We start from the raw sequence: 15,962 nt of genomic DNA on the forward strand, positions 1-15,962 counted from the left end.
TTTACTCATGAATCAGACTGAACCAAATTATAGCAAGCAGGTGTAGTTGAGTCTTCTGGGAAATATGTGGGCTGGGGTGGGGGAGGGTATATAATTCAGTTCCTGGTGGGCCTGAAACCAAGATTTTACAGAGCCAGACAGCTGGACTGTTGGCTGAGAGAAAAGCCAGGTGAAGATGGAAGTTTTAATAGTTAACTTGTTAAATGGTCCACACTGATATCCTGGTCCTTAACCCGTAACGGCATCAACATCTTGTAGCTCTCCGGAGGCGGTTTCTAACTGCCGAACAAACTTTGAGGGAGAGTTGGGGGGAAGACTTTTTATGTACAGAGATATAATCCAGTGCCTCAAATCCCATCAAACTATGGGAATATTTTTCATAGTTGACAAAAAGATATTTTGTTGAAGGTAAAGAGAGAGATAGTTTTGCAGAAGGTGTAAGAAAAATAACGACCCACACAGATTCTAACACCAGAGGTATTTTATTACACTGAGGCCCTTGTACTGTTTTTTAATGCAAATGTTAATATATTTTTCTCCAGCATATATAATGTATGTGAGAATGCTTGAGCGTATGTGTGCGTGCATGTTTGTGTGATTGTGTGCGTGTGGATTGGACTGCGTGGGTGCCCTCGGGCCGTTAAAATCACCCTGCATCGCTTCACCCCGATCCCCAAAACGCTACCAGAGAGAACGCAGGATTTAACACAAGGTCGCAGGGGCTTGACAATGAATGTACTGAAATGCATTGACCCTTCTCGCTGGTGGTGCTTTGATTATACAACTTGCTTTCAAGGTGTGATCGAAGCCTGCTTTCAGTTAAATAAATCGCCGGAGCCGTACAACCATATGAATCAAGCGTACCTGCTTGCTTGCTAGCTGTCACTGCCCCACACAAACACACACAGACACACTGTATTCAATCTGCACTGTTGTTAGCTTTATCCCCACGCTGGGTTTGATCCAATGATTTGTACGCTGTCGAACCTGGGCACAGTCTCAGCAGCATCCAGAGATTATACCAAATATAAGGAGGAGCTGTTTTCTCTCCGCATGCAAGATGCGACGGCCACTTTTTCCTCCAATCCAAAGTGTTTCTGTAAACAATGCTACCCCCAAACTGCTGCTGCTGCTGCTGTGGTGGAATGTTGACAGCTCTGGATTACAGTCAAGGCTGTTCAGTCGCTTCATGGGGAACAATGATATTATCACACTCTGTGCCAAATTTGGTAAGTTCTATTGTGTGTGGATGAGTCAAGTTGTCCAAAACAAAAGTAGCAGATGAATTGAAAACTGAAGAATCTGGGACAAATCTGTCCGTGATGTTAGCTTTCCAGACTGTGCCCAAACGAGTGTCGTTTCCAACATTAGATTATGAAATACAATAGTGAGCATTAAAACAATGAGATGTTAAGGGCGATGTTCTATTATATAGCATTAGGTTTTCCCAGACTTTATTATGATAATTAAAAAATTCAGAGGTATATCTGAGGCGGAGGAAATCTGCCTTTGTCCTGGACATGGTATTTTTAATTTATTTTGTTTTTTCTTTCCGCTTCCCTCTGAAGAGAAACATATTTGGCATTGTTAAGAATGTCAGCAGCATTACACTTTTCCTCTAACCACAGAGCATTTCAGACTCGCTTGATTTCTGCTGATGTTATTTAACTGCCATGCTGGGTCAAGCACTAGGCCACATACTGTACGGTAGCATTCCCTTCTAACCTCACGTGCGTTCGGCTCAAACACTGTGTCCATTGCTTAAGACTGTGTTCTGTAACAGCTGCAAGAGTAGCTGCCTCAAACATTCCTCCTCGGTAAACATGGGTGGGGCCCACAGTTCACCCAAGGGCTTGTTCTATGATTATTATTATTATTTTTGTGTCTCTAGCAGGAACTCTGTACACAAGCCATAGAACGCACTGATGCTCCTAATGTCTCCTTTGCAAAGAATAAAATATTTTTTAAAAACACTCTGCACCAAGTTGGATTTCTCTCTCACTCTGACTGACAGTTTCTATTTCATACTTGTGGGTAATGTTCAGGGACTCCTTTTAAAGTGATCCACCGATTTTTAAAGGGCTGCGTGCAGCTGATGGGGATTTGTTGGTTTTTATTTAGTGGCTGCCTTTGAACACTCCAGATGTCTCAGCTGTGTTCGCACAACCAACATAGCAGCAATGTTTAATCACAGTTACATATGTGTTTCATCATTCCTCTGTATGAGCATTTCTCCTATCTTGGTTGCCAAAATGGCTCTGAATTGTGATTGCTCTATCAGTATTTTTTTTCCAGATAAGGCAGAGAATTTTCTTCAAGTCTGTTTTATTCACATTTCTTGTTCTATCTTATCAGCTTCATCTTAATATTTATTAGAGAATGACTGCATGAGTGTAGCCCCTTGTTTTCAGTAGTTTTTTTTAAGTATGCAGTTTCCCTATGAAACCACAGGAGGGCACTGTTTCCTCAACAATAGCGCCTTTGGCATTATGCCTCTCAAGCTACTGAGCCTGCGGGATCCAATAGCTTGAAAACACAGCAAATAAATAAAAGTTTGATGTTGGTTATGAAAAACACTAAATATAAATGCATCAAAAATACATATGAAACATCAGAAATTGAATTATTTAAATTGGCATGCCAGTGAGGACTAAAATCCTCCAATTAGGCTATCAGAACAGTCTAATCAGTTCAAACTAAATATATAATTATTACATACCATATGTTTTTGCTTATGCAGTCAAATTAATTATAATAGTCTTTTATCCCCATCTAAATCCTGGCGTGATGTATAAGGAGTGCATAGTTGTGTGCAATATTTAGCTTTTAGGATTTTTTTATTTTTTTTTTAGTGTACATGCAAAAATATTGTACCATGATGATATTTTCCATCATTCGCATGTGACTTCATCCTCTCTATAATAAGGACGCATGAAAAGGATTTAAATGCATAACATGTCATTCTGGCACAGGGAGGGGAACGGAGCTGTGGGATGCCGTGCTTCCTAATTAACATTTCTGCAGTAGATGTGAAATAGGTTCATATGTCTGCACACTTGCCTGTTTTTCTTAATGACAGAAGAGACACTGAAGGTGACAGCATGCTAATTTTGAGATCACTTGGTGGGTCCCCCTGCCCCTAAGCAGGGCTGGGTTATGCAAATAAAGCAGGATGATACTTCTTTTTCCCTTCTCTCAGTTTCATGAGTAAGAAATGAGGTGCATGTCCTGCACTAATGCTGAGAATTTACACAAACGATGATCCTCCTATCATCCCCCCACCCCCCCTTTTTTATTAACTTTTATGGGACCATTTTGCAGTTCAGTGGGAGTCGTTGTATTATAATTGTACTAAAAAGTTCCTTTTGTTTGGTTGACTGAGCAATCAGAGAGCACAAAGCTGTCATATTTGCCTAAAACAAGATGGTGTATTGACAATGATAGCTTGCAAGTTTGCTCCTGTTAAGTGAGTTTTCCAAACAGGAAAATTAGGATGTTTTAGAAGAAACTTTATTATCCAGTGCTGTAATGATATATTGGTGGCGTCTTTAAGAATATTAACAGCATAAGAGGAAACCATTACCTGTATCCAGACAGAGCATTTAGAGTTTTTGGGTGGGCAATGGCAAAAAGAAATTCACTCTTACTAAATAAAGTATTTAAGCATTCCAGTAGTTTTAATTTGATAGCTGAGAGAAGTGAGCTGCAAACTATATAGGTATAGGGTTAATGCAATTATTTCTCAGAGATCAGTGAAAAAGTATATGCTGTACATCTCCACACTCCTCTGGGTAGGCCCCTGCACATAGTGATAGTAATGAAATCCAAACAGTTTTCAAGGCCTGGCTTCAAAATGTGGCTGGTGGGGCGGGGGGGCAATCAGTTGTAAGTGCATGCAGCCTTGGAAAAAAAACCCAAAAAACACTGAAACTTTTAAGCAGTGATCGTGCCACTTCCTCAGATATTTAGATGAGATTTTTTCCCCCTCTAACAACAGCCAGCAATATATAGGTTATTGGATTAAAGTCAACAACAGTTGTCAATCATCCAGCTGTTACACATCTGAAGGTTGTATTCAGAGTTGTGCCTTAGTTGCCTTACATGTTTTCTTTTTCTTTTTGTCTGTCTGCCCTGTGATTTCACCCAACATGTGAAATGCCACAGGTGGCTGCGGGCTGTACGCCAAGCTATCAGCGGGATACCTCAGCTGGCAAGTTGAATGCTGTGATATTTACCTCAATTACCCAGCGTGCAACTGAGGCAAATTATATGCAGATCATCATCTGTAAATAAGAGATAGTGCTCTTCCCCTCGTGTAAATTAAGTAACAGCACATACAACCCTCAGAAGCTAACACAAGACACATTTGTCTCCCTGGTTTTTTAATAGTAAACTTGGCAGGTCTTTTTTTATTTTTTATTTTTTTTAAATCTTCTTGCAAATTGGACTGCCACAGCACAGTGCCACATATTGGACTTTGCTGCTAATTCCTCGCTATTTCTGTCTCGAGTGATTAGTCACTAATTGTTGCTTCAATCAAACACCTGCATGTCTTACTTTAAGTCAGGTCCAGCCTTTGTTATCCAGGCCCAAGGTCAAACACCTCACACAGGACTCTCCTCTCACTTCTGAGTCATGCAATTTGAGTTGTCAAACAAAACCATCCCACTTTTTGTATGTGTGTGCGTGCATTTGTCTCCTTTAGCTTGCAGCCAGCTCTGTAGCACTACACAATTCAAAGCTGTATGCAGTGCAGTTTGAAGAGGATTATGATTATATCAGGCCTATTTACTATTTCATGTGGCTCTTGATGATACTTTGTACTTAGCCTACTCAGCTTATTACTTTCTCAATGAATAACAAATGAGTTGTCAAATAAAAGGCAAATAAACACAGGGCTAAAGAGAAGCCGATACAAATATTTCATTAGAACATATGTGGGGAAAAATAGGTTTGGAAAATCAAGCATTAAATTCAAATACTAAAGTGGGGGCATACTTTGCCTCTCTGAGCATCTCACGCCCCCCTTTTTTTTCCTCTCTTGTCTGCTCTTACACGGGCACATGCGGCGTCTTGCCTACTCATCCAAACAAGAGGACAAATTACTTTAATTATGGAGTAATTGCAGAGTCTTGTGTTAATTAAATCTTTATCAGTTCAAGTAAGTGGATTGCTCCCACATGGAAACCATGCAGTGACGTGCCGCCTTGCTCTCTCCCTCCTCCCCCTTCTGCTCTGTCTAAATTTTCAGTCTAAAACCATCTTTTATTCACAGCCTCACCCGACTCTAACGTCTCCTCACCCCTGCGTCTCACACTGAAATGATTGGGATTAGCATGATTTGGGGAAAGGGTGGGAGGGTGGCAGGGGTGGGGTTGTTTTACCAAGTCTGTCGGCAGCCAGCTGTTTCTTAAAAATACCATAACAAACATGATAGCACCGACACGAGGGAGTGTCCTCACGCTGGAAAATGAGATACAAGATTTATCTCAGGTTCCTGGTGTTTGACAAAATTGAATCCTCTCATTTTAATTGCTCTCGACTAGGTGTGCAGCTCCAGGCGATGAAAACAGGAGCTCTGTATGTTGTCCCTTGTTCTCCGCAGACTATTATGTTCCATTGTGCAAAATGCCGATTATGATTTGCTTTATCCTTGTCATCTATCTTATTTAGGATCATTTAAGTAGCCACATGTTACAAAGGAACAGCAGTCAGCCCTGTTATTATGTGTGTTTGAGTCCCCTGCTTGTTGTAATGAGAACTGGATCACAGAGGAGAATTAATCTCTCTGAAGACCTATTCTGTGGTTCAAGGCCTCGCTACATGTACATTTTACAGGGAATGGTTGTATTTTTTCCACTTGCAAAAGAGCACAGCGTTAATGCTTGTTGTTTCTCGCAGCTTTGTCTTTTGACTAGTATTTGGGCCAGGCTGTGTGGAGCAAAAGAGAGGCAGCTTTAAATGAAAGGACACAGTGAACGTACACAGAGAAGAATGATCTAACTTTATTAACCAAATTTTGTTGAAAACACACAAAACATGAACAAAAACATAAAATTACCTCGTTACGATTCCAAATGATATTCCCAGAGCGATGTGACCAAACATGCATTAACCTGTTTTTTTATTGGACAAAAAAGTGAGACTGTTTTTCAGGGATGTGAAAAGTAGTTTGGCACTATGTACTGTAATTACATGTTATACACTTTTATGGTGCTCACTGTACACTAATATCCATGGGCTGATATATTAACAGCATGCATCTGAATGAAGACAAATAAGTCAGAAAGAACCAGAAACAACAACAAGAGATCCACTCCCCCGGTTAATGTCTGTGGGTTCCAGGCTTCAGCCAATCGGCGCAGCATGCCAAGGATTCTTGACAACGTATTAAAAATTAGCATTTTATTTATGATTATGTTAATTTGTCCAATTGCATCTGAGACTTTGCCAAAGGGGGAGGAGGTGGTAGGGCTGTGTATAAAACTGTTCCACCCCCTCAATTAAAGCTGAGAGTGCGCACATCAAATGCATCTTGATTGTTTTATTTCATATGCATTGCAGTGGCCCACAGAGCCAATGTTATGAAAAGTACATCCTATCCAGTTATTTCTCACCCTGTCTGCATGCTGCCCATTGATTGTAAGCGAGAGAAGGTTGAGTAAACATGGCTGCTCTTTTTGCAAGTGCAAATACTGCAGAGTTTTAATCTTTCTGCGTCAACACAATGTACAATTTGGCTCGTGGACACCGCCAATGTGCAGCTGTTTAGCAGAGAGAATGTTTATGAGTCGACGAATGGGTGTAATATGGCTGTGAAGCAGATTCAAACGGGCTTAAGTGGATTACACCTCATTTCAAGGATGCTTAAGGTAAGATTAAAACAGATATGTGGTAGGTTAAGTGAGGAAAATACAAAATCAAATAGATGGAACTGCAGTCAGCCACTTTCTCATGCGTGGCTGCTCTTTTTCTGTATGTATAGCATTGAGTTAAAAAAAAATCAGCAACAAAAATCTGAGACAAAATGCTAATTTTTCATGTAAAAAGGACTCGGCAAAGAAAGCATACGCACATTTTAAACAACAGTTTTGCTCCACTAGACCGTCACAATTCACCGTTAATGCCCTTTCTTATCTTATGCTACAAATCCCCAGAGCTGGAACATTAGAACTCTCTAATCACACACGCTGGCACACAGTGTGGGCACTCCACACAAACACAAACACACGCATACAAAGTCACACACCTCACATATAATCTGAAAAAGATAATGAATTTAATACTGCTGCTATTACAGTCAACTAATGTTTGTTAATAGCCTGCCGCCATATGGAGCGAGGGCCTCAACCATGTGGGTAATTCCTCTCTTTGGACAAGCTGTCAATATAAAGGCCCTGCGTTTATTTTGTGAATGCATGGGATAGAACGGGGGGTGGGGGGGGGGGGGGGGGTCTTAATCCAGCTGGCTCTCTAATGATTTCTCTGTGCCCCAAATATGAGCTACATGGCTGTGAATGTGCCTACAGTTGTGTTTTATCTCAAATATCAGAGCTGAAATGTGTCCATATTGGCGCTCCAATGAGCATTTGCGCATATGTGTACAGTTTGGGTACAAGACTAGCTTTCTATGTGGTAGGGGCTAATGGAAGTGATGGTTTTAGAGAGAAGTCTTTATGACGTGCCTGATTACCCCTCACCCCCCACCATCCACCACCACAAATTCATCCCATCTCCTCCCCACATCCCTCTTGCCAGCACTGCACCCCAGTGGATAACCAAGCTTGGATTAGCAGTGACATCACACTGAAGAGATGGCTGAGCCCCAGTATGAGGAAGGGTGAGTACTTTGGTTTGTGTGTGTCAGATGGGTGTGAGTGTTATGTGTGTGTTCAAGTCTGATTAGACGGTGAGGGTGGTGGTGAGAGGGACGGGAGGATTAGAGAGCCATCTGAGAGTTGGTTAGGTGCTGACACCACTCCACCTCACCAAGGGCTCAATTTACTGAAGGATCAGAGTCATTTATGGTGGGCTGGGATTATTATCAGTTCAATAGGGCAATTTCTTTATTACAGTCACCTCTCAACCTGTGAAATATGGACACTTGTGTTACATTTACAAATTCGTGTATCTTGTTTCTGGCATAATCTAGTGCTCTACTGTGCACGTAATTGTGCATTTGAAGCAGGTACTGTAACAGCTTTAATATAATAATGTTTTAATCCAGTAATAATGCCATTTTCACTGTAAGGCTTAAAACAACCCCTCCAAATGAGGGAAGGCAGGCTATGTTTGAGTTGAGATACTCAGCAGTCCCTCTCAACTAAAGCTCTTGAAATGCACTGAGAAATCATATGCATTAGAAAATGCATATTTGCATGTTGATCCTTCAAAATGGTGCCTGGCAATGAATAGTAATCACAAACAGCTGGTTTGAACCTTTAGACTTTAACACATACTTTTCATTAGCATATGTAGTTTCAGTTTACAAGTTAGCCAGATTGAGAGTTCTTTCCATTTCTGTACATTTTAGCACACAATATTATACTTGGAAGAAAACCTGAAAACTTGAGTATGTTTTAAAATTTATGAGTAAAGCGCAAAAAGGAAAGGCTTTCAATTTTTAGACTAATTTTGACAGAAAAATAAACTGTCGTGCTAGCGTAAAGATGCAGACCCAACCCCTCTCCGTTCAGCTCTGTGAATACAAGTGATGAAAGAAGACTGATGTACATTCCTGAATGACATTGAGTGAACCAGGAAGTAGTCATAACCATGTTGCTTGGCCAACACGTCCGAGATAAAACACTGGTCGTCCTCATTTGAAACGCTCGTTTTTGTTTCCCTTTACAAAGCAAGAAACAGCAATTCAATGAGTAATGCAACTTATGAGGAAAGCGTGTCCGGTAATATCGCGAGGTTAGCCAGTCGGCGTGAATGTGGCTGCTACTTTCCGCGGGCAGGAAGGACCTAACTCAGCACACTCTCCTGCAAGTGTGCTGAAGACTATGCAAAGGTTGTACTTAGAACTAAATTAAATTTACTTAATCTCTACCCAACATCGTTTTAGACGTAGATCAAAGTTTTATTTATACCCCGAAGGGTCTGGAATACATGGACGCTAACGTTAGCTCGCTAGTTAAGAGACATTTCAGTGAAAATCGTCCGTATTTCCCCTGAAAGAAACAAAATGTCCGCGGAGCACAGAGCAAGCTGGATACTGACAGGCACCGTGGTCGCTTGTGTCGCCGCTCTGTATGTGCCCTGTGTGCAGAGGACGGTCCCCGGTGGAGACTCAGGTTGGTGCTAGCAGGCTAGCTAACGCTCATTTGGTCACGTGGCTTTGTTGTGTTGCCGGGAGCCAATCATATTGCACCTTGTTGATGAAACCGCTGCAGCTTGACTGGTGCTGTCCATGGTGCTGCAAGTGCAGGTAAAGCGACGTTTGTCGACGTGACAACGTAAACAAACACATGCCAGACTTTGAGATACACATATATAAATTGAAAGAATCATTCTTTCATTCATGTTTTTAAATCGTCCGCGGTAAATACGAAAACCTCTAAATGAGACACTAATACCTTTTTTACTTCCAGTGTTTAAGGCTGATTTTGGAATCAACGCTGACTGGTAAAGACAAAAGGCATTATTTCATAATATTCAGTCACTGTAATTAACAAATAATGCAAAAATATACACGACTATCTGTATTTATTTCTTTGTTTTCTTTCTTATTCTTTTAAAATATCTTAACGTCAATTATCTCGACGTAAGTTGGTGGTGCTGTAAAGAACAATTTCCTGTCCTATTTGGGATGATGTAGTTTAATGTAGCTTATGCTTTTCTGTTCTTTAAACTCAGCTGCTTTTAGTTGTACTTGTACTTGTTTACTTGTAATTCTATGACATAACTTATTTGGATTTCGTTGAAGTCTGTAGAGGTATAACAGTTCTCCAAAGTCACAGTTTGGTTCACACCTATTTTTATTAAGAGTGAATGAAAAGGAAACATTTTAATGACTTAAATGTGATTCAGTCGTTACTATAAAAATATGCTTTGACCCAATGTTACCTGCTACACATACGTACAATGGTACTGTAATATAAAATTGCAATTAAACAAAAAAAAAAGATCAAATAATTGCATATTATGTTTTTCAGAACTGTTAACATTTTCATTTTATTTTGTGACATATTAATTAATTAATTTTTTAACAACGGATGCTCTTCCTGATACAATCCCAAAAGGTATTTGTGTCTCTCGCCAGACCAAACCAGCAACCTTTTGTTTGCTAGATGTTTTTGCAAACCATGTTTGACTCACACCTAATTGCACTTTTCCTCCACATTTTATGCATTTTTTCATTTTTCTGACTGTTGGGTAACGCAGACACCATAATTGCTGACAAAGCACTGTTGACAGCCACTCACTACAAATAATTGTCCTTGTTTATTTAAATTCAATATTTTGTGTGCATGCATAAACCTAATTTACATTTAACACGGCTTACTGTGGACTTGAATGTATTCCACTCAGTACCTTCCGATGTGTTTTCCCAACATTCTTGTAATGCAGTTTATGAAGGAGTGCCTTGAACAATTACAAACAGTGTTTAGAAGTGATACCAAGGTTACAAACTTGTAAATTATGGACTTGAGGGCATGAAGGCTCTGCTTGTTAGGTTTTTACTGCTTTGGCGTGCGAGCTGCAGAAGGGAATGCATTTTTGCAGAATGAAAGCATAAGAAAAGCTCGGCCAGATATAAGCGAGGAGAGATGAAGCGAGAGCGGGCAATTGGAGTGCTGAGTAGCCCTGCTGGTTGTGCTGCTGTCTAACGAACAGGGCCTTTGAAAAAATGGCCAGCCCCTTCTCCACAGTGTTTAGGGACGGTGCAGGATGCCCGCTCTGATAGTGCCAGCTGAACACCCTTCCGAATTCTCCAGGTCTCCGTCTCTGTGTCCTAATCTCTTTAGGTGTGATGTGCCCTGGAGAGGCTTGAGCGCAGCCCCGCGGGTACGCTGTTGTCTAGGAATGTGGAGTGTGGAAATGATGGGGATTATGGGAAGACTGGTGTGGGTGCCCATGCTCCACAATCACAAAGACTCTTGGCACCCATGCTGCTACCCCGTTGAGTCAATATTTTCCCTTTTTAGTATTGGGGCTGCAGAACTGCATCTCTGTTGCACTGAGATGGATGTTTTGGCTTGGTATTAGTTTGAGTTTCAGTGTTGAATGGTGTAAAAGTGTGCCACTTCTAAGGGGAAAATGAGTGAAATTGAGAAGCCGATGAAGGATGAGAAAGTGTGATGTTAAATGATGGCAGGTAGCTGGCGGCTCATGCCAGGTGAAATGGAGCTGTGGAAACATTTAAGCTGTGCAGGTGGAGGAGTTCTGACTTCATGGTCCATTAGACTGATAAGAGTTAGGGCTCCTCATGTGGCAGAAATTTAGGCATCGTAATTCACTGTATCAGCAAGGTTGCAAAATATGAGAGGAAACCAGTGCCATCTGAAATCCAGCCCTTCTGTTTTGTAAAGGTTGTTACTGCATCCCTGCTCATGTCCCTACTGTGCAGATGTTTGTTTGTTTGTTTTTAAATATATGTAACAGCACCAACAGCTGCTCAGATTGAAACAGCTGTATTCTTTTCTTCTTTCTTACGTGCTATATGTTTGAAAACCAGTGAACACAGGAGAGCAATATAAATTAATTTACCTTAATGTGATTTAATGGAGTCGCGTGTAGTGTCTTACGGATTCGACATAGCTTGTAAAAGTGATAGAGTCTGCAAGAAACAAGGCCAGCGTTTCATTGGATGTGTTTGACGGAGGAAGGGACTACCCGTCTGGTACCAGTAGAGGGGGCTGTCCTGAACCTAAACATTTATCAATGTCATTTAATCTGAACCAAATTTCAATTTTCATGAGTGGGAGATGCAAACATTGGGTGAGAAATCAGTATAATTTGAAATGCTCTGGGTGTATTCTGGCACAAATGGGTTTGTGCCCAGATACATTAAAGCTCCCTCAAAAAGCTTTTAGGGGTTTTCTTTTCACTTTGTGCTGCGCCTCACACAGAGCTTGTCAAAAAATTGTGCAGCCGGCTTTTATTTTTACAGCTTACTTCATTCTGTGACTGTCACCGGCGTAGCCTTTCTGTTTGTGCCCAACGGACTAAACGAGACATTGAGACATTAGGAGTGTGGGAGCAGGAGAGAGGCACGTAGAGCAGCAGAAGAAAGAGGAGAGGAAAGGACCCTAATGCATGGGGAGGATGGGACTGGAAGCATTATTCTCAGATCTGCATATGTGTGTCTTTGTGTGACAAGGCATTGGAGGGGGAGTCTAATGGTTTGTGTGTATGTGCGTGTGTTTATATCTGTGTGTATGTGCCGGAGAAGGGAGGGAGGCATCGGGGGAGAAGTGAAAGATGAAGAGAATGAGCGTGCCGCTTAGGAAATGTCACACTGGGAAGATTTGCAGGTTTTGATCCTGGCAAATTAATGCAAAACCCCAGTGCAAGTATTTGATTTGGGAAAACTTTGGGAGCAGACTTGTCTCTTAATAATAATTATTGGGTTTACATTAATTTCCTCCCCTATTCTCTTCCACAGGAGAGCTGATCACCACTGCTTGTGAGCTGGGGGTAAGTATTAGCTGTATTGTTTAATCAATTCACTCATTAACTCTTATAAGCATTAAGGAAGTTTAATTAAGCATGGGCAGAAAGCAGATTAATTTACTTTCAGTCCACAGGTTTTTCCCCTTCTTTTCTATACACTTATTTTACTAAGTTGCAAGTAGAGAATGCTATAATTTGCAACCCGTTTTTCAAATCCAATTAAAGTCAATGGTAAGGCGATGGCTTTTGTAGGCTTTGCCTTATGTACGGTATAAGGCTTATTATATCCACCCCTCTTTTTTGTGTGTGTGTGTAAGCCGCGAAGAATGAACTAAATCGGGTTAACAGTTATAATAAGTTTTATTATTTAATAAAGTTTATTACGCCGCTGTGATCCTTTTAGGGAGGCTGTGTCGGTGTCACTATGCCAGTAATCCTGCCGTTAGTGCTGCAGTCCGTGTGGCCTGCCTGTCTGCCTTTCAGGCCTCCCCAGGGCCTTGCAGGCCATCTCTGGGACCCAGGCTGCTGGCCCCCCTCTTCTGATCCCCAGAGCTTGAGAGTTCTCCTTCTCTTTGCTCCCTGTGGCCTTTATCGCTCAGCTGTCCTTTAGCTGCATGTCTGTACACTGCTGTCAGCCCACACAGTCCTTCCTCATGCTCTTAATCGCTCTTCATTTTGGTGACGTTACCCACCTGCGTGATGCTACCATTTAGTTCACCACTCTCGCTGCTGGAGCTTTTCTCTTTCTCTCATATTTACAGCCTCGCTTTTTGCTCATCGAGTTATTGCGACGCGCCTTTTCCATTTCCAGCTCCTCACTCAAATTTTAGCAAAGCTGTTTGCATGTCTGCAAAAAGATCCTTTGCCGTGTTCGAGGTAACTGGTGAGTCAGTCACACTCTCACCTTTCGGCTTTCTGTTCATTCGAAGAGCTGCCCCTTCTCACTGCCTGCATGCTTTGTGTTATCTGTGCCAGGGAATGAGTCTGTGTTTAATGACTGAGTCCTTATCTGGGTGGAAGAGACTTAGTGGCTAATTGCTGCGATTGCCAAGATCTCCCAGGCGAAAATGACTACGGCTCTGCGGTGGTTTGGGGGTTGAGGCTGGCGAGCACCACGTGTTATACCACGGGCTCTAGGGAGCTGCACTGTCCTTGGGAAGAGGCCCGCAGCAAAGAAGTGAGAAAAGGGGAAAAGAAAGGGAGTGTAGGGCTCTCGTATGACAGCACAGTCAGAGTAAAGCCAAGCAGGATGTTTCTGACTCCTCACAAAATTCACGTGTGCTTACCTGCTGAGGATAAAATGTTGATACAGCAATATATTAAATCCCTTTCTTGTGCGATAGAATTACAGATATGGTACACTGTTGTTAAAAATCAGAGTTTTTAAAAGTAAATTTTGTAGGGACTCTCCACACAGTCCCGATGTACCGGAGTCACTACCAGCGCTTATCACATAATTAAGGGAAAACAGAAGCTGAAGAAGAAGAAATTTAAAAGGGGAAAAGAGAGCTGAAAAACTAAACAGTTTCATTACTGAAATGGAGTAAAAGTAATTCATAGTGATGCACACTGGCACTACATTGCAGGGAATAAATAAATTTTTTCTTCTATTTGTCTTCTGTTTTTTAAAGTTGCACAGTTAAGGTGCATATATCATTGATTATTGTCTCTTAATGTATAAGGTATTGTGATACAATCATCATCGTGGTAAACCTATTGTGATAGCATCACATTGTGAGCTATTTTTACACATACTGCAGCTCTTTTTCTAAACATCAGTGGTTTGCCTGCCAGATCTCTGGGATTGTGCCAGTGTGTGAATAGCAGATCACTGAATTTAACAGTAGTGAGCAGAATCACGTGTTTTTGCCCCTTACTCACTTTATCAAAGCTTCCGAAACCAAATGGAGTATTTCCTCTAGTATAGCAGTAAGAACGCATCTCCAGCTACATGCTGCATGTAAGAAAGGAGCACCTGATAAAAAGTTCACGTGTGAAATGGCCCTTGTCTTTGTTTTTGTGTCTTTAGGTGGCCCATCCTCCAGGATACCCACTCTTCACTCTACTGGCTCACATGGCTATGCGTCTGCTGCCCTCACTCTCTCCAGCCCACAGCGTTAACCTGATGAGTAGCCTCCTGGGGGCTGCAGCTTGTGGTGGCTTCTGCATTACTGTCTGCAGGTAGGCATATGAAAAATGTGTTTCCCAATTCCAGAATTTCTTGATGCATTATGTTCTGTTCTGGGATTTTAGTTATTGTATAAAAAATTACATTGGTGCACTCTGCAATCGAGTAGGTATCAGTAACTGAAGTACTAAATTCTCAAACAGAACTTTAAGGAAGGCACAAAGAGCCTCTTTCCTTCAGCAGAGGAGCCTTCTGGTGACTAACTCACATCAAGGGAAGTAACAATAATAAGAAGACATTTTTGAGTGGCGGCAGTCTTTAAACATTCCCCTACTGACTTTTTGCATCGTGAAGCTGTCTGGAACAGAAAGTGGTATTTTTGGGCCCTGACTGACAGGCAGTGGTCTCCCTGATCCTCTGTTCAGTATTCAGAAGCAGAACCCAGTCGCCGTCCTCCCTCCCAGCACCTTACCCTCCCTGTTTACCTATCAGCCACCCGTTGTGAGAATGCGTGTATGTGTATGTATATCCCAATTATTGTGCCCTCCACCCCCCCAAACCTGACATCCCTGTTCTTCTGCCCCCCCCCACTGCCCAGCATGCTCCCAATCGGGACATGGCACGATTTCTAATCTCTCCCCTTCTTGCCTCCTGGGTCTGAGAGGAACAGGATCACTCTCTGCGCTCCTCCCTCTCCCCTCTCGTCAACTACCTCTCCCCTCGCTCAGTCATAAACACAGTTTACGGTCCCCGCATTGCCATCTACCCACCCTGCAGCTTCGCCTGCTGCTGACCGTATCATGTAAGGAGTATTTTACCCCTTCCTGCTTTGTCTGTGTGTTTATCTTGCATGGTTAACCAGACTGCCTTACATCACACTTTTTGCTGATTTTAGTCATTTTCCACACTGCATTTTGGTGGCAGCTTAGTGTCAACATTTTACCTTTTTGTCCCTCTTTGTGCATACTGGGCTGTTTCCAATCATGTCATATATTTCTAAGTTACTATTTCCAGAATAGAAATTGTTGAATATGATGTAATTTCTTCTTGCTGCACACCTTGGCAGGCTGTGAGGACTCTGTGATAGCGGGAGGACAGCAAGTGAAAATGAAATTGTGTGTGTTATAAAGTGCGCAGTGCTGGGCCGGCTTCCTGTGTGCTTGGCCAGTGTGTGCGATGTGGCAGGAGGTCTGGAGAAGGTCAGGGTACAGGG

At 41.9% G+C, this 15,962-nt stretch overlaps 1 protein-coding gene across 3 annotated transcripts in view; it reads left to right on the top strand.

The window, feature by feature from the left end:
- Nucleotides 1-8,782: 8,782 nt before the first annotated feature.
- The window catches only part of tmem260 (transmembrane protein 260), a 44,995-nt gene continuing 37,815 nt past the window's right edge, over nt 8,783-15,962 (top strand). The window contains exons 1-3 of one of the 3 annotated variants that reach the window (XM_080294146.1): nt 8,783-9,299; nt 12,614-12,645; nt 14,651-14,802. In XM_080294146.1, coding sequence (XP_080150272.1) covers nt 9,191-9,299; nt 12,614-12,645; nt 14,651-14,802 — 293 coding nt within the window. In that variant the 5' untranslated portion in view covers nt 8,783-9,190. The remainder of the gene's footprint in view (nt 9,300-12,613; nt 12,646-14,650; nt 14,803-15,962) is intronic. The other 2 variants (XM_026151450.2, XM_080294147.1) reach the window with 2 other exon arrangements.

The sequence above is a fragment of the Astatotilapia calliptera genome, chromosome 19 (genome assembly GCF_964374335.1).
Source record: "Astatotilapia calliptera chromosome 19, fAstCal68.1, whole genome shotgun sequence".
Taxonomy (NCBI): domain Eukaryota; kingdom Metazoa; phylum Chordata; class Actinopteri; order Cichliformes; family Cichlidae; genus Astatotilapia; species Astatotilapia calliptera.